General features: G+C 43.9%; 1 protein-coding gene across 1 annotated transcript in view; it reads left to right on the forward strand.

Annotated features, from left to right (window-relative positions):
• Positions 1-74: 74 nt before the first annotated feature.
• MCM6 (minichromosome maintenance complex component 6) overlaps positions 75-24,457 on the forward strand; it is a 30,205-nt gene continuing 5,822 nt past the window's right edge. The window contains exons 1-12 of the mRNA XM_075530027.1: positions 75-275; positions 3,340-3,486; positions 6,239-6,349; positions 7,726-7,975; positions 9,276-9,441; positions 10,392-10,537; positions 11,385-11,535; positions 14,796-14,937; positions 18,422-18,563; positions 20,170-20,277; positions 21,485-21,640; positions 22,776-22,904. Of these exons, the coding sequence (XP_075386142.1) occupies positions 169-275; positions 3,340-3,486; positions 6,239-6,349; positions 7,726-7,975; positions 9,276-9,441; positions 10,392-10,537; positions 11,385-11,535; positions 14,796-14,937; positions 18,422-18,563; positions 20,170-20,277; positions 21,485-21,640; positions 22,776-22,904 (1,755 nt within the window). The 5' untranslated portion in view covers positions 75-168. The remainder of the gene's footprint in view (positions 276-3,339; positions 3,487-6,238; positions 6,350-7,725; positions 7,976-9,275; positions 9,442-10,391; positions 10,538-11,384; positions 11,536-14,795; positions 14,938-18,421; positions 18,564-20,169; positions 20,278-21,484; positions 21,641-22,775; positions 22,905-24,457) is intronic.

Raw genomic sequence — 24,457 nt, forward strand, 5'->3', positions numbered from 1 at the left:
TCATTGGGCAGCTTTGGCGCGAAATCCTCGCGCTCCAGCGCCACGATTGGCTCCAGGGGTCCGAGCGAGGCGGAAGCGACGGCGGCGCGCGCAAAGCCGCCGGATCCGTGGAGCAGAGGCTCGTGGAGAACCCGTGTGGCGGCGGCTGCGCCCCAGCCCGGAGTAGTGATGGACCTCGCCGCGGCGGCGGAGCCCAGTGCCGGCTCTCAGCACCTGGAAGTCCGGGATGAGGTGGCGGAGAAGTGCCAGAAACTGTTCCTGGACTTTCTGGAGGAGTAAGTCGGCCGGCGCCGGGGCCCTGGGGCTGGGCGGGCGCCCCTCGCGGCGGAACCTGGCCGCGCTTCCCTAGCCTGGGTTCCGAGGGAGCGGCGCCGCTGGGAAGAAGGGGGGTCTCCGTTCCCGGCGCGCATGCCACGAGCCTGGTCGCGAGAGGAAATGTCGCTCGGCGCCCGGCGCCCGGAGCGAAGCCCGCTAGTTCTGGGAATCCCGGGGGAGTCTAGCCGCTGGCTGCCGGTGCGGCCACGGGCTCGGCGGGTCGTGAGAAGCAACCAGGTGCTTGGATCCTGGCAGCGCCCCCAGCGGGTCAGACGGCCCGGAGGTTAGCGTTGGAGCGTGGCGTCCGCGGCCACGGGGGCCCGTGGATTTGAAATGAGCGGTGCGCGCTATGGGGGTCCCGCCGATGTTGCGGGGTTTGAAGTGGAGGCAGGACGGAGGCTCGCCCCGTATTGAAATCGTAATACATCCCTTGATCTGCCTGCCCTTCGGCATCCCCTCGCCCTTCGCTTCCATCTTCTCGCATTCTCTTTTGTGTGAGGACCCTTCTAGGCTCCTAGGCTGCCCTCACTTCCCATTGGCGTCTTCGAACAGTGGACACTGCAGCCTGCAGGGTCAAGTGTAAGGGCTTGGGGAACATCTCAGGTGTCAGAGGAAGTCAAAAAGTATTCCTTGCCGGGTTTCCGTGAACCCATGCACAGGTTTCCTCCAAACAAACCAAATTGAACCCGGTCTCTGTGACCGGTGGATGGCTGCAGACAAGTTTTCTCAGCAACGCCCTGGTCTTCGTCACCTTATGGCGCTGTCAGATCAGAGACCCAATCAAAAATAGGACTCTGGCCAGTCATCTCCAAGGCAGGGAGGACAGCTTTGGGTTATGGTGACTGGGGGGTTAATTTTAATAGATCTTTCTCAAAGGACACAGGACAGTGTATCTTGGGGAGAAGTTTTAAGGGAAACTGTTGGTGAGAAAACAGGTAGGGAAGTTTTCCATCACAAGCAATATAGATGACCTCATTCATCAAGGGTAGCAAGGGCTATCTGATGAGAATTTCGTTCCAAAACCATACCCATCCACTGGAAAACTCTGATCCTGCCATTTGGGTTTCTTTTCATTCCCAGACTCAGAGGACACTGAAAAGAAACACAGTTTGAGCCCCCTGTGATGGCCTTGAGCTGCTAACTGGAAGGCCACCACTTAGAAACCACCAGACACTCCTCGAAGATGGGTGTAGTACTTCTGTAAAGAGAGTTACAGTCGTGGAAACTCACAGGGGCAGTCCTACCCTGCCCTGCCCCTTGAGTGTGATGCTAAACTGCTGGGAGAGGGAGAGGGCAGCATTGTTCAGGGAAGGCTTGAGATGGAAACACCACCAGAGAATCTATGACAAAACAATAACCTCATGATTCGATGCTTTGTTGACTGAAAGTTTTAGTTGGTTTGTAGCAATACTTTCTGACTTGCCCTTCTACTTAAAACTATAGCTTATGTTTCCCCACCGTAAGCTGTGTTCTTTGCCTGACAGCCACTCATCTTTCGAAGCCCAGCTAAAGACACAACATTTTTGTGAAGCCATCATAACGTTTTCCAGCAGCATTCATTGGTTTTCTAATCGTTTCAGAGTGCCATATTTCTCTAAGTAACCTTATTAACCTCTCAGGCAGCGAGCCTGAGTGCATATCCTGCCTTCAGCCCTACCTAGCAACCACATCAAAAAGGTTCTCATTTATGCTCTTTACCATCGGGCTAGAAGTGTCTGACAGTGATGACAAGTAGTCCTTGTACATTGTTGATGGAAAAAGTCAAGTTCTTCTTGAAAATCTTTTATTCCCATTGTGTATTGAATAGTGCCCCTATCCAGTGTGGTCATCTACAACTGACTCCATCCTTTCTCTGATTGACTTGGCTGCATGTTTGCAAACATAGCCTGTCTGTCACCCTTGTTTCCCTCTGAAAATTTAAACACCTTTCAAGAGTGAGTTCCACTACCACCTGTTAGATGCTCTGACTCCTCGCTGGGTGCCCTTGTCATCTGGCATCCATGTTACTAATGGAGCCTCCTTTCTTGCTGCTCTCGTTAGTGGAGCATCTTTGTTCTCTTCCCCAGTTACTCTTTTGTGCTTGACCTAGGGCGCAAGCAGCACTGCATTTGCAGGTTCAGGGAGATCTGTCAAGTGTCTTGCACATAGATCCATATATTTAACAAATATTTAAGAATTAGAACATGATTAATACACATATTTTAAGTAAAATTGCACTGGAGTTTCGGTGAAAGTTTATACAGTAAATGAGGCTTTGGTTTAACAATTTCTGTATGCCTTGGTCAGTGACATTAGTTACCTCTGTGTAGATGGGTTTTCATTGACCGTGAGGTCTTGGACAGTAAAGCATCTCTTTTCTGTGGTTTTATTTTTATTGATTCTTAGTTCAGTTAGCCCTCACTTTATAAAATTCCCCAGAAGGTTGGATGTGGGGATATTGACCAGTTTCTTGACCTGGTGGCACTGTAGGTTCAGGGTTGGGCTGCTGACTAACCATAAAATTGGTGGTTCAAACTCACCACCTGCTCCTTGGGGGTTGGGGTGAGGTACGGGGGTGGGGGAGGAGCCTGTTAGCTCCCATACAGATTGGCAATCTTAAGGAGCAGTTCAACTCTGCCCTGTAGGATCACTCTGAGTCTTAATCAACTCAATTGCAGAGGGTTTGCTTTTCATTTTCTTGACTAAAACCAAGCACATTAGTAGATTGGAAAGTAATCCTTTTCAGAAATTTCAAGTTAAAGCCCCCAAAGCTAATGTTTTCATGTTGCAGACACTGTACAAAAAGACTAACATAATATTATTCACAGCAATCTTCTGAGATGGGTTGAAATGTCCTCAAAAACAAATTAGAAGTGCAGAGGAACCAGTTTAAAGGTCTGAGTTACTCTCCCTAAGTTACAGAACTATTAAACCTTAGCCTGCTGGCTCTGAAGTCTGTGGTCTTCAACACTGAATCAGCATCCAGCTGCCGCTTTTTACCGCTCTGGGTTCTTCAGTTTAACCTGATCTAGCATGTATCCACAGATTCCAGACCAGTGATGGAGAAATAAAGTACTTGCAACTAGCAGAGGAGCTAATCCGTCCCGAGAGAAACATGTTGGTTGTGAGCTTTGTGGATCTGGAACAGTTCAACCAGCAGCTTTCCACCACCATTCAAGAGGAGTTCTACAGGTATGGTGCCATGCTCTGTACTTCAGATAGGTAGCCGGGGGGGGGGGGGGGGGGGTGTTGTTGAGGAAGGAGCTGTCACAATTGCTTCCTCCCAATGGATGCCCTTTGAAACCGTCTGTCATTTTAGTACTGCCCTGCACTTACCTTAGGCCTTCCTAGAGCTGAGTTAGTTTCATGTGTAAATGGCTTTCCCCAAAAATTCTAAATAGTTTTATTGGCATATCATTCACACATCATAGTTTAAGTTATTAGTTCAGTTATATTAAGAAAAATCTTGCAATCACACCACAATAAGTTTCCAGACATTTTCTTCTTTCTCTCGTACTCACTGTTAGCGTCCTACTCTCCACCAACCTCCCCTGGCCTTACCACCCCCCACCCTGGTGATCAGTAATCCAGTTGCAGTCTCTGTAGATTCGCCTATCCTGGATTTCACACACCGGTAATCATACAAACAACAACAAACCCAACAACAGTGACAAACAGAAAACCCTCAGTTAAACAGCATTAAGAACTGAGAAGAGATGAAACGAGTTTAGTGTGAGTCAAAAGGAAAATCAAATGAGAAGGTGTTATGTTAGGACCTAGCCACCTCTGCCGTAATGAACTTTACAGTGCTCACTGTCTCAATAGCCAGCTTATGCACAGCCCTTCACTCTGCTCAGAGGGGATCCAGCAGTGGCTTAGTCCACGTGTGGACCCTGCAAGCCGATGGATGTTGGACTTCCACTTTCATCCATTGCCGTCTATAAACCAAGTGTTCATAATGTAACTGATACTACCCCTCTCTCAAATAAGGATGGTTTATCATCGCTGGTGTGCTTCTTCCATGGGAACTTAATTGACACCTCACTTGCTTATTTTAAGACAAGCCTTTAAGAACACAGATGCAAATCTTTCTGATGGCTGAGCATAATCTGTTTTCTCCACACTTCACTTTATATTATGTATTTAGTATTCATAATATATCATTGAATAGTATATACCATATATACTCGAGTGTAAGCCGACCCGAATATCAGCCAGGAGACCTAATTATTACCATAAAAATGTGCTGAAAAGCCCGGCGTATACACAACTATATGTAGTATGTGGATGCTGTACTTAACATTTTGGGTATCTTCACAGTGGCAATGTTGTTAGCTTTCACCTCTTTAAGCTTAACATTTAAAATTAAAATAGCATGCATAATTTAGAAAATGGAAATAGGATAAAATCATAAGAAAAATGTAAACTTTAATGACTGAAAGATATCTCTGTTGGCAATACCATCAGTATACATTATACAAAGGGGCTTGAAGAGGTTTATGGAAAAATTCCATTCCCACTTCTTTCTGTTCCCCCCCCTTTTTTGGGGGGGTATATGAATGCTCAAGGTAGCTTTATTTGTAATAATTCCAAACTGACTGAAATATTCATCAATAGGTGAATGAATAAAATATGGAGCACAGGTCATCAATAAAATCAACTGCCCCCCTCCCAAAAAAAATAATTAAAATCAATCCATGTTTTCTTTTTTAAAATCATTTTATTGGGGATTTGTACAATTCTTATCACAATCCATACATACACCCGTTGTGTCAAGCACATACGTACATTTGTTGCCATCATCATTCTCAAATATTTGCCTTCCACTTGAGCCCTTAATATCTGCTGCTCATTTCCCCCTCCCTCTCCACTCCCCCCTCCCTCATGAACCCTTCATAATTCATAAATTATTATTTTGTCATATTACACTGTCCGACATCTCTCCCTGCCCTATTCTCTGCTGCCCCTCCCCCAGGGAGGAGGCCATATGTAGATTCTTATAATCGGTTCCCCCTTTCTACCCCACATTCCCTCCACCAATCCCATTTTTTTCATAAGCTTTTTGAAGCCCCTTCATATTTAGTAACATACATTCCGTTTTTTGTGGCTATATATAGCAGGAAGTGTTCTATACACTAATCTGTGTGCATGTGTAATGTTTTTTAAATACACAATTTTGTGTAAACAAACTCAGATTAAACATTATTGTAGATAGCTTTGGAAGAGAAAAGACCCAAGGGTAAGTGGGCATAGTCCTTATCAGGAATGGTCGGCAGGATAAGCAGAGTTCATTGTGAAGGTGTGCACCCGGAAAAGCAGACCCCAGTGAGAAGGAGGTAGAAAGCAGGACTTGGGGTTAAGAAACACTTGTACCCATGCCTTACGCACAGGCCAGGCAGCAGTTTTGTCTCCTAAAGAGAGCTGATTTTTCAGAGGACTTGCAGGTTCCACTGCTTGCCACAAAGCGAACTGCGGAAGCTCTTGATACTTACCGAGAGAAGAGGTGCATACACACCATCTGAGCAGTCAAAAAAAGGCATTTCCTCTCACCCTGTACTCATCTACTGCTTAGCAATCAAGCATGAAAGGAACCATGATAATAGGCCTTGCCACCAAACCAGAAGGTGTCGTGGCAGGCATAAACATAACCAGAGAAAGCCCGAGTTGTCTCGGGCTGGCTTGGGCCGAGGAATGGGCTGAGTGTGGGTGCTAAAGGGTGCTTAAAGAGATGAGCTAGTGCGGTGTGGCATTGTGTCTCTGCGGTTTCTGTTATCTTGGATCTCTTAGGGGTGGGGTAAGAGAAGATGGAAAAGGGCTCTCAGACCCGGGCTCGATGAAGGTTAGGGCTGCAGGTTTGCTGGGTCTCAGCTGTTGGGAAGCATGGGAAGGGAAGGAGACCTTGTTTAAAAGGTGGTAGTTGATTTTGTGTTTGCTTCTTTTTCAGAGTCTACCCTTATCTTTGTCGAGCCTTGAAAACCTTTGTCAAAGACCGCAAAGAAATCCCTCTTGCCAAGGACTTTTATGTTTCATTCCAAGACCTGCCCACCACGCATAAGTAAGAGCCTGTCTCTTGTTTGTTTGTCTCTGAAACCTATCTTAAGAATGTGCCAAATAGCATAAACCAAGCCTGCTGCCTTCGAGTTGATCCTACCTCATAGTGACCCCGTAGAACAAGATGGAACTGCTTCAAAGGCTGGGGAAACTGAGGCTCAGAGCAAAGACTGGCTGTGGTCTGGGAGCCAATGTGCGGGAATGCCAGGTGCAGCCTTGGGGTGCGGCCCTCCGGGGGCATGCACTAGAGGCCTAGTCTGGCACAAGCGTGACGCACCCGGGTCACGTGGCCAGCCGGCTCCTGGAGGGGTTGAGACAGTTGGGGACCCGGGTCTCCGCACCGCCTCGCGCTACTCACCCCGGAGGAAGGAGGAAGAGGACGGGGAGGAAGGGAGAACAGTCGAGACCCTGCCAGACCACTGGCAGGCGGGACAGCTCCTGACACACGCTGCCCTTGTCTCCAAAACTAATCTTTACAAAAGCAGACTGGAGCATCTTTCTACTACAGAGCAGCTGGTGCATCGGTTCAAACTGCCAACTTTTTGGTTAGCAGCTGAGTGCTTTTACCTTTAGACTACCAGGAATCATTCCAAATAATGAACCAAGCCAGACCCTATTTCGATTCATTATTAACCTCAGACTATAGGGTTTGTAGGAGCAGGACAGCCTTCTCTTCCACGGAGCAGCTGGCGTGCTTGAACCCCTGATTTTGCAGTTAATCAGCCAATGCCTAACTGATCGCTCCAGGTCATTGTTTTTTCGTTTCGTTTTGTCATTTAGCTGTATCATTCAATACTTAGCTGGGAAATACTCATCAATCAAAGTATTTTCATGGTATTGCGTTAAACAGTTTAACCAATCCCCAACTGTTGCAGACCTAGATTATTTTTTCTCTTTTAAGCAATGTTTTAGAAAGGACGCTATCTGTTTCACATTCCAATGATATACACAGTACATTCCAGAAGTAGATGCGTTGAGTCAAAGAAATACATAGAATTTTAAAACTAGTGCAAAATGTTATGATCTGTTTTTTCGTCAGCTTAGTAGGAAGTATTTCCTATGCAGTCCTCAACTCTTGATGCTATAGACATTTTAACTGGGGCGGGGTAAGGGAAATAGTATCTTTAATTTTCCAAGTTCTTCGTGTTTTTTATTTAGTTCTTTATACTTGCGCATCCACCCAGTTGCTGTGAATGCCTCTTAAATAATATAGGGAGTAGCACAGTCAGTAAATAGCTGGTGTGGGGGAGTCCAAAGAATGTCTCACCTCTGTTGTTGCTTACCAAGCATTAATGATCATTGAATACCATCTCATTAAGATGGCAGGACTTTCTTCCTTGAGAAATGGAGGCTTACTAATGCACAAATGTCTTTCAACAGAATTCGAGAACTCACTTCGTCCAGAATTGGTTTGCTCACGCGCATCAGTGGGCAGGTTGTCCGAACTCACCCAGTTCACCCAGAACTCGTCAGTGGGACTTTCCTGTGCTTGGACTGCCAGACGGTGATTAAGGATGTAGAGCAGCAATTTAAGTATACACCACCAAACATCTGCCGAAATCCCGTTTGTGCCAATAGGAGGAGATTCTTGCTAGATACAAACAAATCAAGATTTGTTGATTTTCAAAAGGTAATTTCCAACCCATGGCAATAATTCACACCTAGACTTTTGAACCAGTTTATTTAGACAATGTTAAACTAACTTTATTTAAAAAAAAGTCATGCATCAAGATGTGGATTTAAGTCACAAACTCTTAATGTAAACGTCACAAAATTGTTAGCCCATAAATGGTAACTTGAAACAGACTGACAATGTGTTTATCAAAAGATTAGCCGACTACTGTCAACTGGTGATTAAGAATTCCGTAAGGAAGGAGTGATTTATTAGGATAAAACTTCAAGCTGGTGGTGAGGAACAGAGAGGCATGACTGAAGGGCCCAGCCAGGATGAACTTGATGTTTGTCAGCAATTGTCATGGTTGAGGCAAAGGAGCCAAATTGGAGGATTAAAGGGCAATTTGGTAAGAGACGGGGAACTTCTGTCTTGCACACAATTTGAATATTTTGTGGGAGAGTATACTCTTAAGAGGAGATGACACAGAAAAGAGAGATACATTTTGAACAGTGAAAAAGGAAATGGTACGTTTTATTTCTTTTCGGTTGGCAATATACCTGCATCCACTGGCAGTGTCTCGGTGAACAGCTCTGACGTTGGTAATGCCCCTCATGCCGTGCCATTCTAGCTGCTGCCACTTACAGTTTGTTACCTTTCATGTAGGCTGTGTCTCTTCCAGAGGAAATGTCAGTTCAAACTCTTACAGATGATTCTTACAAAATTATTGTTTTCCAGGCAGACATTCCTTGTTACCTTGGTTTAACTTTTGTTACAATTGAACAATGGCAACATGGGACTATTTCAATTCTAGGTCTAAAGTTTATTTTTCCTGGCACTAAGATTTAAGAGGTTCCCTAGTGTCGGTGGGTCCAGTAAGTCTGGTTTTCATTACCAATTTAAAGTTCAGGTTCTGTTGCTCCTTTTGACCAGGATCCATCCATTGGGTCAGAATGCTAAGTAAGGGGAGCTGGGTGCTGATTTTTCTGGTTTCGTGGTCTTGGTGGGACTAGTTTATGGAGGCCATTAGGCCCACAGCCTGTTTCCTTCTCCCCTTCCCGAGTCTCATACTGTGCAATGGCAGCAGTGGGGGTTTTTTCGTCTTTTTTTTTTTTTCGCAGCAGTGTTTTTTAATGAGAGTAAAAGTGATGGTTTTGTTTTTTTAAAGAAAATATAATCACCGAATTCAACTACTAATGTTGACACATGTCAAAGTCTGCTCCGACCAGTGATTTAGAACATGTCAGTGTCTGCGGCCCTTGGCTTAGGTCACCTTTGAGAGGAGTCTCTTTTCACTCTTGGCCGTTTATCTGTACAGGTTCGTATTCAGGAGACCCAAGCTGAGCTTCCTCGGGGGAGCATCCCCCGCAGTTTAGAGGTGATCCTGAGGGCTGAGGCTGTGGAGTCCGCTCAAGCCGGTGACAAGTGTGACTTCACGGGGACGCTGATCGTTGTGCCTGACGTCTCCAAACTTAGCACACCAGGTGGGTCATCTGTGGCCCAGAGTTCACTGCTGCTCAGCTGCTCAGCCTGTGGGTTTTCTCCGTGAATATTCCCTATCTTAGCTATTGATGAGCGTACGCAAGGACGTATGCTGAGAATAAGTCCAAATGAAATCATAGGATTTGGGGAGCTGATATCAGTGGCTCACGTGGGAAGAGAGTGCTTTGAAAATGATGCTGGCCACATGTGCAAATGTGCTTGACACACTGGATGAATGTATGGATTGTGATAAGAGATGTGAAAGCCCCCAATGAAAGTAAGAAAAAGAAATCTTAGGAGTTGTAGGTTTCATTTATTTGATGGACTTTTTTTTTTTTTTAACAATTTATTGGGGCTGATACAATTCTTTTCACAGTTCATACATATACATACATCAATTGTATAAAGCACATCTGTACAGTCTTTGCCCTAATCATTATTTTCTCTTTTCTTCTTTTACATTTTATTAGGGACTCCAACAACTCTTACCACAATCCATACATATACATACATCAATTGTATAAAGCACATCCATACATTCCCTGCCCCAATCATTCTCAAGGCATTTGCTCTCCACTTAAGCCCCTTGCATCAGGTCCTCTTTTTTTTTTTTCCCCTCCCTCCCCTTTCCCCCCTCCCTCATATGCCCTTGGTAATTTATACCTCGTTATTTTGTCATATCTTGCCCTATTCGGGGTCTCCCTTCCCCCCTTCTCTGCTGTCCCTCTCCCAGGGAAGAGGTCACATGTGGCTCCTTATAATCAGTTCCCCCTTTCCAACCCACTCACCCTCCACTCTCCCAGCATCGTCCCTCACGCCCTTGGTCCTGAAGGTATCATCCACCCTGGATTCCCTGTACCTCCAACCCTCATATGTACCAGTGTACTTTTATTCTTAGCACCTCCCATACGTTAGAGGCCCCTGTCAAACAGCCTGTTGTCCACTGTTGCAGGAGCGCGTGCGGAAACGGACTCCCGCGTTGGTGGTGTGGACGGCTATGAGACAGAAGGCATCCGAGGCCTCCGGGCCCTTGGAGTCAGAGACCTTTCCTACAGGCTCGTCTTTCTGGCCTGCAGTGTGGCTGCAACCAACCCACGGGTGAGTGATCTTAGAATAAAATGGTCAAGGTTGAGAACCAGCTCGCCCGTGAGACAGTCTCACAATTACAGGTTTCCAGAAGAGCTGATAGAACTAATTGATAATGACAGTAGAGGAGTGGGTGGAAGGTTTGAGTCTTGAAACTTAAAAGTCAAGTCGTTTCTTACCTTGAGGACGTCTTACTGCTTCATACTAAGAGCTCAGTGCCTTAGATGTATTACTACAAATAATCTTGCTTATTTTCAGAAGAACCATAGCACACTCTCCTGCAGAAAGTGCAAAGACAGCTTAAAAATCTAGGAAGTAAAGTCTTTGTGGGAGTCATGGACCCTTGAACTCCTGATGTCATCATACACAAGGGGGCTTCAAAAGGTTCATGAAAAAATTAAAAGATAACAGAATTTTCCCATGAACTTTTTGAAGCGCCCCCCCCCCCGCCCCCACCATAGTTGATTCTGTGTCCTGAGTGGCGAAGCAGTGATCCGAACAAAGACTTTGGAAATTCATGCCAGTATTAGGAGAAAGGGGTGGACATTCTCCTGGAAGTCCGTTTGCATCTTCATACCAGTGATTAACATTCTGTTCTGGCATATTCCGATTCATTTAGAAAGCTTTACTAAACTTTGGTGGGAGCTTTGTGTATTTTTTAATTCTCTGCACAAATGACAAACCTTTAAGTTCCTTGATTATTTAGTTTGGGGGTTTTTATGTATTTTTATGCCTTTGTAGTCAAGAGATGCTGGATTGAGTCTCCCAGGCTATAGTTTGTTTATTGTGAATTTCCTTCTCTGTCACATTTTGACGACTTGTACTCTAAGACTCTTTCCCTTTCTCAACTGCCCCTTAGTTTGGAGGGAAAGAGCTCCGAGATGAGGAACAGACGGCTGAGAGCATTAAGAACCAAATGACTGTCAAGGAGTGGGAGAAAGTGTTTGAAATGAGTCAAGATAAAAATCTATATCACAATCTGTGTACCAGTCTCTTCCCTACCATACATGGTAAGACTTCTATCCATTTGTGGCAAAAAATTGAAATTAAAGTCATGTAATGGTTACAAGTATCACGTGGTTTCTTAGAACACTCAAGTCAGCTGGGTAAGTGCCTTCTGTATGGGCTTCCCAAGGCCCTCGGCCGAGACTGCCCTTGCGTGGATTCCACTTGGCTAATCAGTCTCCTGGCTTTGTTTCACTCTCGACTTTCAGGATGGAGATGTGTATCGTGGTTACTTTTATAATGCATAAACCTTTGGCAGTCTCTTGCATTTCTTACCTTCACTGTTAGTCCTTAATGAAACCCTTGTGTGTTAGAATTCTCATTCTTTACCCTCAAAACTTCCATTTTTGTCTTCTGCACTCACTTGAAGTTATGACAAGAACTCAGGGTTTGGATATTTCTCTAAGATATTTTTTTTTTGTATTTCATCAGTGAAGCTGAACTGAAATCTTTTGCCTTAATCCTTTTGAATGTTCAAGTGTCTTCTCATAAACTGAGTCGAACAATGTGTCAGCTGGCTTTCTAGAGCCACTGACCCCATAGAGCAAAGCAAGGAAGGGAGTGTCATGAAATGCCTCTCAAGAGAGAGTCAGAAGTCACGCATCTTACTTCCACGGTCTTCTGTTTGTTAGAAGCAAGACCTGTTTTGTTTTAACATTGTATTAGGAGCTCTTATAGATTGTGTCACGATTCATAGTTCCATTAGATCAGGCATAATTGTACATTTGCTGCCCTCATTATTTTCAATACATTTTCTTCTTGAACTTGATATCAACTCCTTTTTATCCTCTCCCACCCTACCACGCTCTGAAACCTCAATATATGTTATTGTTTTCTTTGCCATAGCTTCTACCATTCTGTGTATCAAATCACCTAAAATTCTGATGTTCGTTCCCTTCAAGTGGGGTTATACAGTTATTGCTATCAGTTTCTCTGACACACACACACACACACACACACACACACACACACCCTTCCCAGTATCTTCAGAGAGTCATTATTCTCCTTTCTGTTTCTGAGGGGTTTACATACCGTATATACTCCTGTATAAGCCGAGTTTTCCAGCACATTTTAATGCAGATTTTGTGGTAAAATTAGGTGCCTCGGCTGATATTCAGGTCAGCTTATACTTGAGCTTATATGGTATCTTGAATTTTGTGCATTGGAAGATCTCCAGGTCCAGCAAGATTAGTGAAGTAAACTAAAGCCATAATAGTGGGAGGAGGAAGTTTTAAGAACTAGGAGATGGTGTGCGTTTCAGCAGTGTTCTACTGCACCCTGGATATATCGTCCTTTCCATGTGGCCCTTCTGTGAGGGACTGTCCCATTATTTTACAGGTGGGCTTTGGGTCTCCACCTTGCCTATATTCACGTTAGTGTGATTGTTTGTTTTTAAGTTTCTAATACCTGTTCATGTCGGGAGGGTTGGTATCATACAATGCCACATTATTGGAACAAACAGTTCTTGTACTGAGGTAGGATTTAAGTAGAACCCTAAAGTCCCATCTGCTTCCTTATTGTGTTTATTTACATATACATACATATATAAATAAATGTACGCATAAATATACTTTATATATTTGTACCTTTGCATATATACATATCTATATTTATACCTATTACATAATTTTTACTTTAGTTGTTTCCTCTATTTCTTTTTTTGTCCTCGTGCCCCCCAATCATGTTCACCCATCGGTTGCCTTTCAGTAATTCCTCTTGGGTGCATTTCACTTGATAATCATCACCAGGGACACTACACCCGCCTCACTGTCAGTTGTAGGTCCCTTGCTATTCCCCTGTCCCTGCCATGTTGGTTCACTGTTCCTCTCCCCCAGTGTCCTCCCCTCCTATGCCCACTGACCCGTCAGTCCCCCATTTCTGTCTCCTTGAGATGGTTTGTCCTATCTTACATAAATAGACATTAAAAAGAAAGGGACAAAGAAAAAGCATGTCAATAGTCCCAGGTCCATCGGCTGACCTTTGTGACCACCCCGCAACCAGTTCAGATGAGGTGCCAAGTGCTGGCCCAGATTCAGTGGGATACTTTCGGGATTGCCATTGCTGGTCTGTGTGCTCCCTGTGCAGAGCAGCCGCACTGCCCACACTGTGTCTTCAGGGCTGACCTCTGTCGCTCGATGGTCGAGGGAGGAGATGCCATGTTTTCTCGAGCTGGGGCCAGCTCCTCTCTGAACTAGGCAGGACCTAACTTGAGCCCACTCAAGGAGGGGAGCGTTAAATTAAGCTGCATCTCTTGAAGGTAGAAGGAGTGTTGAAGACTTTGTGAACATTTTAAAGCCCCCGTACCATAACACATTTTGTTTTGTAGGTTATGACAGAAGTTTTGTTTGTGGAATAGATTAAATTTTTTTTAGAATATTGGTGATATGCACAACTCATAACAATTAGTTTAGAAAAGTGTTCAATAGCACACTTCCAAAGCTAGAATGTTCTCTTTTAAAACCGTTTTCTTCTTGCATTGGATTCATGAGCTGTTAGACGCAGCTTGAATTCCGTTTGGTGTCGTACCTAAGCTGCAGTAGTTCAACCAGCACGAATTTATTCAATGTTGGTCGCTGTGGGTGAGACAAAAGAAAGAAGCCATGGTACAGTTCCTCAAACTGGTTACTTGTGATGGAATGGCTGGAAGACGTGGTAGGCTGCAGTACGGCTACGTCACTGCGGACCAGGCCTTAGGAAAGCCCACTACAGCTGAGTCAGTTCTAATTCTACCACCCTATATGGGGTTCCCGAGGCTTGCAAGCTTCAGTGAGAGCACACAGCCTTAAAAGCAAACCCATTGCTGTTGAGTCAGTTCCAACTCAGCAATCCTATAGGACAGTAGAACTGCCCCAAAAGTTGAACTACTGACATTTTGGTCGTCAGCACCAATGACACCTGTAGTGTGCATGAAGACTTGAGAACAGGCGTCCTCAAACTATGGCCCGCGGGCCACATCGCCGAGGACATTTATCCAGCCCGCAGAGAGTTTTTGTCCCATTTGTTTTGTTCACTTTGGTTTTTTTTTAAACTCTAGTCCAACCCTCCAACTGGTCTGAGGGACAGTGAACTGGCCCCCTGTTTAAAAAGTCTGAGGACCCCTGCTCTAGAGCAGTGTCTTCTAAGTTCACAGAACTAGGGTCAAGGTATTTTTACTCCCAATCTTGTGAGCTTTGCTTCAACGCTCTGATCATTTGATGATTGTTAAGCTTGTCTTTGTAGTTCCTGGTGAAATCACTTACCTTCCTGTCGTTTCGTTTCATTTCAGGCAATGATGAAGTAAAACGGGGTGTGCTGCTGATGCTTTTTGGTGGTGTCCCAAAGACCACAGGGGAAGGGACCTCTCTTCGAGGGGACATAAATGTTTGCATTGTTGGTGACCCAAGTACAGCCAAGAGCCAGTTTCTCAAGTAAGTGTTTCCTGAATGAGTATGAGAGAGAAAAGATGCGTGTGGTTGGCGATGCTCTGTGTCTTTTGCTTTCAGTGAGGGGGCGGAAGTTAAGACTGCTGAATACATAACCGTGTTAGGTTAAATACATTTCTTTTTGTTAGCATGTAGTATTCCTGACTATGGATAAAACCACATTCATCAGCTGATAAGAGTAATGTTGTCATAAAGTTGTACGCGTTTTACATTGGCAGACTCCTTTTCTCTGCGGGAGAATTCTTGGGTGTGGATTTGCTGGAACATACAGTAAATCAATAGCCTTTTGAGGAGCTGTCTTACCGTGTTCCCAAGCAGCTACACCGCTTTACGTCCCCCAAATAATGGATGAGGACTGGAGTTACTCTCCATCCTTGTCTGTCTTCTTTATCATAGGCATTCTGGTGCATATGAGGTGATAACCGTGTCGTTTTGTTTGGAATTTCTCCAATAGCTCTGATTGATGTTCAGTATCTTACGCACTTACATTTGTGTATCTGGAAAATATCTTCACGTTCTTACCCGATATTTTAGTTGGATTTAGTGTTCTTTTTACATCCGATCTTCAAATCCCATTCAGATTAGATAGGATTTTAATGTTTCCACCAATGCTGTGGACAGTCTACCCTCTTTCACATGGTATCGCAGAAGCACTGAAGCTTTTATGTTTAATGGGGTCCTGTTTTGTCACATAGGAAGAGTTAAATTGACCTTTGCCTATGGCCTGAGGAGGTGCAACTTCATTCTTTGTGGTATGCTTATCCCATTGTCCCAACACAATATGTTTTTTTTTTAATTTTAGCAATTTATTGGGGCTCATACAACTCTTATCACCATCCATACATATACATACATCAATTGTATAAAGCACATCCATACATTCCCTGCCCCAATCATTCTCAAGGCACCTGCTCTCCACTTAAGCCCTTTGCATCAGGTCCTCTTTTTTTTCCCCTCCCTCCCCTTTCCCCCCTCCCTCATGTGCCCTTGGTAATTTATACATCGTTATTTTGTCATATCTTGCCCTATCTGGAGCCTCCCTTCCCCCCTTCTCTGCTGTCCCTCTCCCAACCCCAACACAATATGTTAAGACTATTTTTCTTCCTTTTTTTTTTTAAGACTTCTTTCTTGATGAATATCCTGACCTTAGCGAAGTTCGATGCTCAAAAATCAGTAATGTGAGGACCTGCATGTGAACTCTCAATTCTGCTCAGTTAAACTGTATGTCTGTGAGCCGTCGACTTGGCTTTCTTTCCAGACATCAGGAAGTGAAGATCCTCCAGCGCAGTTCTTGTTCCAGATTATTTGGCTAGTCTTGCTTCCTTCAACATATATATGAGTTCTGGGATCAGTTTATCAATTTAAACCAAAACATTAGCTGGAATTTTGATAGAGATTCTATTGAATCTGTGAATCAATTTGAGGAACATTGGCACTTTTACGGTATTACGTACTTTCATTTGTAAACATCAGATGCTTTTTCCATCACAGATTTTCCTTAATTTCTTTCAACAAGGTTTTCAGAGTAAATTTAGTACTTGTTCATTTTTATTTCTAAGTATTTTATTGTAATTGGAGCCATTTTAAGTCGAGCTCTCAATTTCCTCCCCCCCCAAAGCCCACACTTTGATTGCATTAAATCTATGGATTAATTTAGGGAGGATTGCCATCTTAATAATACTGATTTTTGTAATTCGGGAATGAGATATCATCCCGTTTATTTAAGTGCTCTCCACGTAACCTTTGTAATTTCACTGTACAAGTTCCTTCACATTTGTTATTGTTGGTGGCGCTCAGTGGCCCTGACTGCGTGATCTGTGTACAAACACTGCCCAGCCTTCGGCACCAAGCCCGTTAGTCAAGGGTAAACTTATTCTTAAAGTAGTTTGTGGTTTTGCACACTACTTTACATAGAATTTTTATCTTGCTGGGAGTGTTTGTTTTATGAACTTTTTCTGTGTTTTTCTTTTTTACGTTTCTGAGTATCTGTTGGTAGATAATAGTGCCAGTTGAGTTTTACATGTTGAGCTTGTATCGTGCAGCCTTTATAAATTCACTTAAGACTTGCAACAGCTTTTTTGAAGTAGATTCTAAAGGGCTTTTCATATGCTCTATCATGTCAACCATAAATAGAATTTTACTTCTTTGTCATTTGCCTTTTTATTACTTTTCTTGATGTACTGCACTGCCTCGTGTCTGCAATACAAAGTTAAACTGAATCATTTAGGAAACACTGAGCCTTTCACTCTTGAGTTGTGGTGCTAGCTACAGATTTTTCATGGACGTCCGTTGACGGATTGAAGGTTTTTCCTTCCCCTCATGGTCTATTGAGTGTTGTTAGCATAAGAGGATGTTGGATTTTGTAGAGTGCTTTATTTGCGTCTCTTGGTAGTCAGGGGGTTCTTGTTACATGTAGTGAAACTTTGAGAGCTAGAACCCCCCGGGACAACTTATTTGGGCTACACAAGGCCACACACTCATTTTGGTGGAAGATAAGCAAAGTTTCCTTTTCTCACAGGCTTTTGCCTAATATAGGCTCTGGCTTTCACACACAACATGGTACACTGATTGATTTTCACATGTTAAACCAACCTGTGTTTCTGTGCTAAATCACACTTCTAATTTTCCTTTATTCTCTGATTGTTAGACCTTACTAATAGATATTGCCAAACAATTTCCCAATATCGATTAGGGCTCCTTAACATAGGATGGAAACAGGCGTCAGTGCCTGGTTACACCGTGGGTTACATAGACACACAGTCTTCAGCGTCACGCTACCAGTACTTTCTCCAGCAGAACGATGAGCCTGCTCTTGTAAAGAATTCCTTACAGCTGCTATGAGCTGAAATTGACACAGGGCAGTGAGGTGTTGTTTTTTTCCTGGTTGTTTTTTTTGTTTTGGTGGTGGTGTTTTTGTCTCATATAAAAGGAGCCTTAGTGGCGCTGTGGGTTAAGCGATAGGCTGCTAATCACAATGTTGGCAGTTCAAACCCACCTGTCACTTCTTGGGTGAAAGAAAAGGCTGTGTGTACCCATAAAGATGTACAGTCTCAGAAACCATAAGGGTTACTATGAGTCAGAATCAACTCCAAGCCAGTGGGCTTTGGACATGTATTAACATCTTTTTACCGTTGACGAGAATGTATTTAATGAAATTTCAGTATAAAGCCTATGAAACAATGCTTCCTATTCAGATCTTTACCCATTCAGTCTGTGACAGGTGGTATGTATTTATGAATGTCTTGTGCTAATACCTGTAGGATGTTCTTAACGTTATCCATGTAAGGACAGCCATTCCATCCTTTTTAGTGAGTGGTGGGTGGTCTCCCATCAACCTATTTCTCAGACAACCCTGCAATTATCTGTGGGTCTGCCCCCTCTGGTCACTAAATGAGCGCTGTGAGCACCTCCAGCTGGTATTCCTGGAAAAGTCTTGTGTTAATGAGTATCTGTCTGATGACGTCGGCAGGCACGTGGAGGAGTTCTGCCCAAGAGCTGTCTACACCAGCGGGAAAGCTTCCAGCGCCGCTGGCTTAACAGCAGCCGTTGTACGAGATGAAGAGTCTCACGAGTTTGTCATTGAGGCTGGAGCATTGATGCTGGCTGACAATGTAAGAACACGTTAAACTATTGGATATAAAAAAAAGTTTCTCCTATGCCGTCAGTATAGGACTTTGAGTTTCCCTTTAAAAGATGTCCTTTTTGGGTTTTTAAAAAATCATTCTAAGTGATTCATAGTCTTACTAATCAACCGTTTTAATGGGGATTATCATTCATCAGTGCTTCCTAGGCATAGATGGGAAGTGAGTAATACTTCCCAGCATTTCCTTCTTCGACCGTGACACTCACCCTTTGTGAACGTGGCTCAGCCAGCTAGAGTGGGGGGGGGGGGCTACGTTTGTTCCTCTCCGTGAGCATGTACGTTTGACTCAGGGATGCACACTGGTCATGTCGTCTGTGTACATGCTTATAGTCGTCATTGTGTTCTGCCATCCCTTTGCCTCTTAACAGGGTGACCCAGGGTGGTTCTTGAAAGGAGGTTTACTCGGGTCTGATGTTAAGACAACATACGGTGAATGGCTCCATGTTTTCAGTTTAGCTCTTAGTTTAACAAACATCAAAATGGTCGATCAGAAATATCCTTCTTAAAACCAGACAGTCATTGGGCTCTGTCTTGAACGCTGCTGTTTTGAGAGCTGTTGATGGCATAGAAATGACAGCAGCGTCCTGAGAAGGATTGGGTAGGAAGCTTAGGGAGCGGTGAGTTTTGTGATCACTTAATGAAGAGGAACAACTCCCAAAAGAAGGGCGGAAAGGGTCAGGCAATCTAAGAAGGCTATCAGTGGCACTGATGTGTACATGTAGAACCTGATTAGGGGATGCTTTGCTGGGTATATTCTCAGCAACAACAAAACGTATAAAATGTCAAGGATTGGGGGAACCAGAAGGTGCTCTTAAGAGGAGAATGAGTTGCCTCTGTGGTACTTTCTCATCTGCCCCATCCGCTGACTCAGTGGCTGTTTGCCCTCACAAAGAACAAATAAGTCAGGATGCCACACTGCAGCCTCGGGTTGTAAGGGTGGTGAGGCACCTGTGCAGCCAGAGGTGGCCTTCACCAAATGAGAGGTGCCCTGAAGAGCCCTGGGGGCAGGGTGGGTGTGAATTGAGCTACTAATCGCAAGGTTAGCAGTTCAAACTGACCAGTGGCTCTGTAGGATAAAGATGGGACTCCCTGATCCCATAAAGATGTAAAGTTTCAGAAACCCAAAGGGGAGTTCTACGCATGCATACAGTATTATGAGTTGGAATTGACTGGTGGCAGTAACCATCCAAAACATAAAATCCCTACAGAAGGTGTGTGCTGACTTGGCTAAAGGAGAAGAACCTCCTGTCACAATGGAGGAAACTTGGGCTAGAGAGTCTTAAGACCTGGGCTCATTCAGATGACTGCCCATAAATAACTCATTGAGTTGGCTAGTCCAGAGAATGTTGAGCAGATAACGTCTGTCAGCATTGAGCGAGGAGCGGAGCAGTCAGCCATTGTCGGTGGTCCTTCTCGCTCTGCTTATTAGCCTTCTTTCTTGCCCTACTAGAGGGAGTTAGGAATTCTTCCGTTGCTTAGAGACTAGAGAGTGTTCTCGGTGGTAGCGGACTGTGAGTTTGCACCGTTGCTCTCTTATAACTAAAAGACCATTTGTTTTGTCTGTCTGGTTACAGGGAGTGTGTTGTATTGATGAATTTGATAAGATGGACATTCGGGATCAAGTTGCTATTCATGAAGCTATGGAACAACAGACCATCTCCATCACCAAAGCAGGAGTGAAGGTTGGTGTGTCTCGGTCTATCCCGAGCTCTGTGGGTTAATGTGAGAAGAGATTCACTTGCATGATAAATGCACGGCGTTACCATGTAATACTGCTCATTAAAATGGAAAATACAGCCTTGAGCGTTAGTAACCCAACCAACTAGTAGATACTAGTTAGTGTAAAATGTAGCCCTGCTGGCCTAGTGCAACCGTTCTCAACCTGTGGGTCACGACCCCTTTGGGGCGAATGACCTTTTCACAGGGGTTGCCTGATTCATAATAAATATAGCAAAATTACAGTAACATAAAAATAATTTCATGGTTGGGGGTCACCACCACATGAGGAACTGTATTAAAGGATCATGGCATTAGGAAGGTTGAGAACCATTGGCATAGTGGGTCCTGCATTGGGCTGCTAATCACAAGATCAGCAGCTCGAAACCATCAGCTCATGGGTGAAAGATGAGGCTTTGTACCGCCCTGGAGAGTTACAGTCTCCGACGACCCACAGGTGCACTTTTATGCAGTCCTTCAGTCTCTGTGAGTCAAAGTGGACTGTTGTCAGTGAGTTTTTCTTCTTTAATAGTGCTTACACTTGGGAGCACTAATTTCAGTGTGATAACTAATGTTAAAGAGAATCTAAATGTTCAAATTGTTAAGAAAAATTTAAATAGTTTCCTATGAAATTTAAATAAAAAAGAATAATCTTTCCTATAATCCCAACCAAATAGCTACCCAAAATTTGTTTCTTTGGGGAATATTTCCTATAGAAATCTGTGTGTGTGTGTGTGTGTGTGTGTGTGTGTGTGTGTGTGTGTGTGTGTGTGTGTGTGTATTTTGCATCTTGCTCGTTTAACTTCCTAATTTTAATTTGGCAATTTTTCCATATCAGCACATTGGACTTGGGTTTTTCATCACTTTATGGTATTCCATTTTATGCTCTTCAGAATCATTTCTAGTCTTCTGTCTCGTAAATGATTTCAGCATAAATATCATTGGAAATACACCTTCATATGTCTAGCTGGGAAACAAATTCTACGTGAAGATTTGCTGGTTTAATGGGTACATCATTTGATTGTGATGACCCAATTGGTTTGTTTTTTTTTTAAAAAAAACCGCTGATACTTAGATTTGGGTTTAATTATAAGTGAGATTGGGCATTTTGTCATGTGTTTGTCAGTGAGTCCAGATGTCTTTTTAAACCTGTTATGATTTTTTTTTGGGCAGGCGACACTGAATGCCCGGACATCCATTTTGGCAGCAGCAAACCCAGTCGGTGGCCACTATGACAGGGCAAAATCGTTGAAACAGAATATCAATTTGTCGGCCCCCATCATGTCCCGATTCGATCTCTTCTTTATACTGGTGGATGAATGCAATGAGGTAATCGCCTGGCCTGTCCCTCGCAGCCTCCTTTTGTTTCCCGTTTGAGTGACTCAGTGTGACAGGTTGGGGGAGACCCAGCTGAAGAGTTGATGAACACGTGTGTACTGACTTCTCATTTCTCTCCACGGCATGGAACTGGGTGAAGGGTTTATTCAGCAACCCAGTCACTTGAAGGAGTTACAGTCTCAGAAACCCCGCAGGGGCAGTCTACCCTGTCCTGTGGGGTCATTCTGAGTCAGGATTGACTCAGTGGTGGTGAATGTTGTCTGGAGTGAGTTGGGCTTTTGTTGGATGTGGGACCTGATGGCGGGGTAGTGTGTAGCCTGGTGGACTGCTCATCGCAAGGTTCAAACCGCCCACCAGCCACTCTGAGGACAAAGATGGACTATACTCCCGTACAGGTGTACGACGGCCTGGGAAGCCCAAAAGGACAGTTCTGCTCTGCCTTGTGGGGTCATTGTGGATTTGGATTGACTTGCGACTGCAGTAGATGAGAACATTTTTGCCCCTTTTGGTTTTTGGTGTTTTAGTATGTTTTTCTCTCTCCAGTGGGACAATACAGATATTCTGGGATGCTTATCTTACATGTATTCACGAATAACAAAATACCTTAAGAACATCAACTCTAAATCTAGACGGTTCAAAACTAGGCTCTGATGCTTACTGTGACGTAGACAACATAATTAGCTCCCGAACCTCATTGCTTTCCTGTAAAATGACAGGACCTCCCACCACAGGTATTTGTGCTTCTCAGCACACTTCCGTTAGGGATGTTCCTAGAGGGGAGCAAAACTATGCACATTAAAATTAAAATTTTAAATAAATCAAGCTATTGCCAAACTGCCCTTCAGGAATTAGTGCCCCTTAATAATTTCCTTCAGTGGCGGATTAGCACTTGTCTGCCTCATTTCTCATTGCTTTGGGAAGTCTGGAATAGATGGTCTTCTTTTCTTTATTTTAAAATACTTTTATTGGGGGCTCTTACATCTCATCACAGTCCATTATTCCTCCCAATGTGTCAAGCATATTCACACATATACCGCCATCATCATTTTCAAAGCATTCTCTTCCCACTTGATCCTAGAATAGGTATTTTTGTGATTGACCAGTGATTTTCTTTTTTTGGAATTAGGTTATAGATTATGCTATTGCCAGACGAATAGTCGACTTGCATTCAAGAATTGAAGATTCTATCGATCGTGTCTATTCCCTTGATGATATCAGGAGGTACCTTCTCTTTGCACGACAGTTTAAACCCAAGGTAACCTGCCCTTTCATGCTAAGCTAGGGCATAGGGGGGATTTTATGGAAATGATTCATCAGAGGGGCGAGCAAAGGAAGTTGTTTTTAAACTCCTGAATAATTGCTTGTATTTTACTTGTTGGGTTGTAATAAAAAGACATTTGGGAAGAATTGTTGATAATTGAATAAACGAGGACAGCTTTTTACTTCATCCACTCTCCCTGAGAAATTTGAAATTTTGTGTTGATACCTAAGCTAATAGTCAATTGAATGTTTATTTTTTTAAGATCATTTTATTACGGGCTCTTACAGCTTTTATAACAATCCATGCATCAATTGTATCAAACATTTGTACATATGTTGCCATCATCTTTTTCAAAACCTTTTCTTTCTATTTGAGCCCTTGGTATCAGCTGCTCTTTTTTCCCTCCTTTCTCCCCCCTCATGAACACTTGATAATTTATTATCATATCTTACACCATCCATGGTCTCCTTTCACCCATGTTTCTGTTCGTTTCAAGGGGCCAGTTATGTGTTGAACATTGTGATCAACGACTTCTTCCCCCACCTGCTCCTGCTCCTTCCCATACTCCCATTTCTGTAACTGAGGGCCTTATCTGACCTGGATTCCATGTGTTGTGAGCTCTTACCTGTACCTGTGCACATGATCTTGTCTAGCGCCTGTAGAGAAAGGCAGGACTGGGGTCATGATAGTGGGGGTGAGGAAGCTTCAAAGAACCAGAGGAATAGTGTGTGTTTCACCGGTGCCATAAACACTGCACCCTGGTTGACTCATTCCTTCCTGTGACCCATCTATGAGGGGATGTCCTGTTGTCTACAGATGGATTTTGGGTCTCTGCTTTGACCCCCCCCGCTCCCCCATTCTCAACAATATGTTTTTGTGTGGGGTCTTCTGATGCCTGTAACTGACTGTTGGGTGTTTCTCTGAAGAGCTGCCACTCCTCATTGGGATAAATTGCAGTACTTAACTGTTGTGCAGTCATTGACCAAGTTCATTGGACTGAATCTGTACTGGCTCTAGAATTCTCATCTGGAAATGTATTTTTAAAGTCACTTCCTTAATGTGTCCATTTTGCCATTTAGCGTTTTTTTTCAAATGGAACACCAAAGATTCTGATTGAGATTCTTTATTGCTGGACTTTACTCTGAGCTTGCACCACCACTTGATTGCCCATGATACTGGAATTGGTGATCCAGTGACCCAGATGGGTAGAGTCCTTTAAAACAGCTTTGGGTCAGTTTTTGTGAAGACCCGTCTGTCACCATGACGACGTGGTTCCTTCGTGATCTTCACACGTCATCTCTGGGAAACCTGAGGACCTCTTGTCTGCCGCATTGTGTTCAACAAATAAAAGCTAGCCGAGCCTGCTGCTGACGTGTATTTGTTGCAGATTCCATTTTAGGGAAGCTCTGGAATGTCCTGGGCACGCGTTCATTTGAGCTCATCGACGTCCCGAGTTAGCAAGGCATCGCATCCGATCCCACAGCTCTTTCTCAAGCTGCTTTTAGCATGATGCTTGCTGGTTCATGTTCATCCACTTGCCACTGGCT

This window comes from Tenrec ecaudatus, chromosome 13 (assembly GCF_050624435.1).
Source record: "Tenrec ecaudatus isolate mTenEca1 chromosome 13, mTenEca1.hap1, whole genome shotgun sequence".
NCBI lineage: Eukaryota > Metazoa > Chordata > Mammalia > Afrosoricida > Tenrecidae > Tenrec > Tenrec ecaudatus.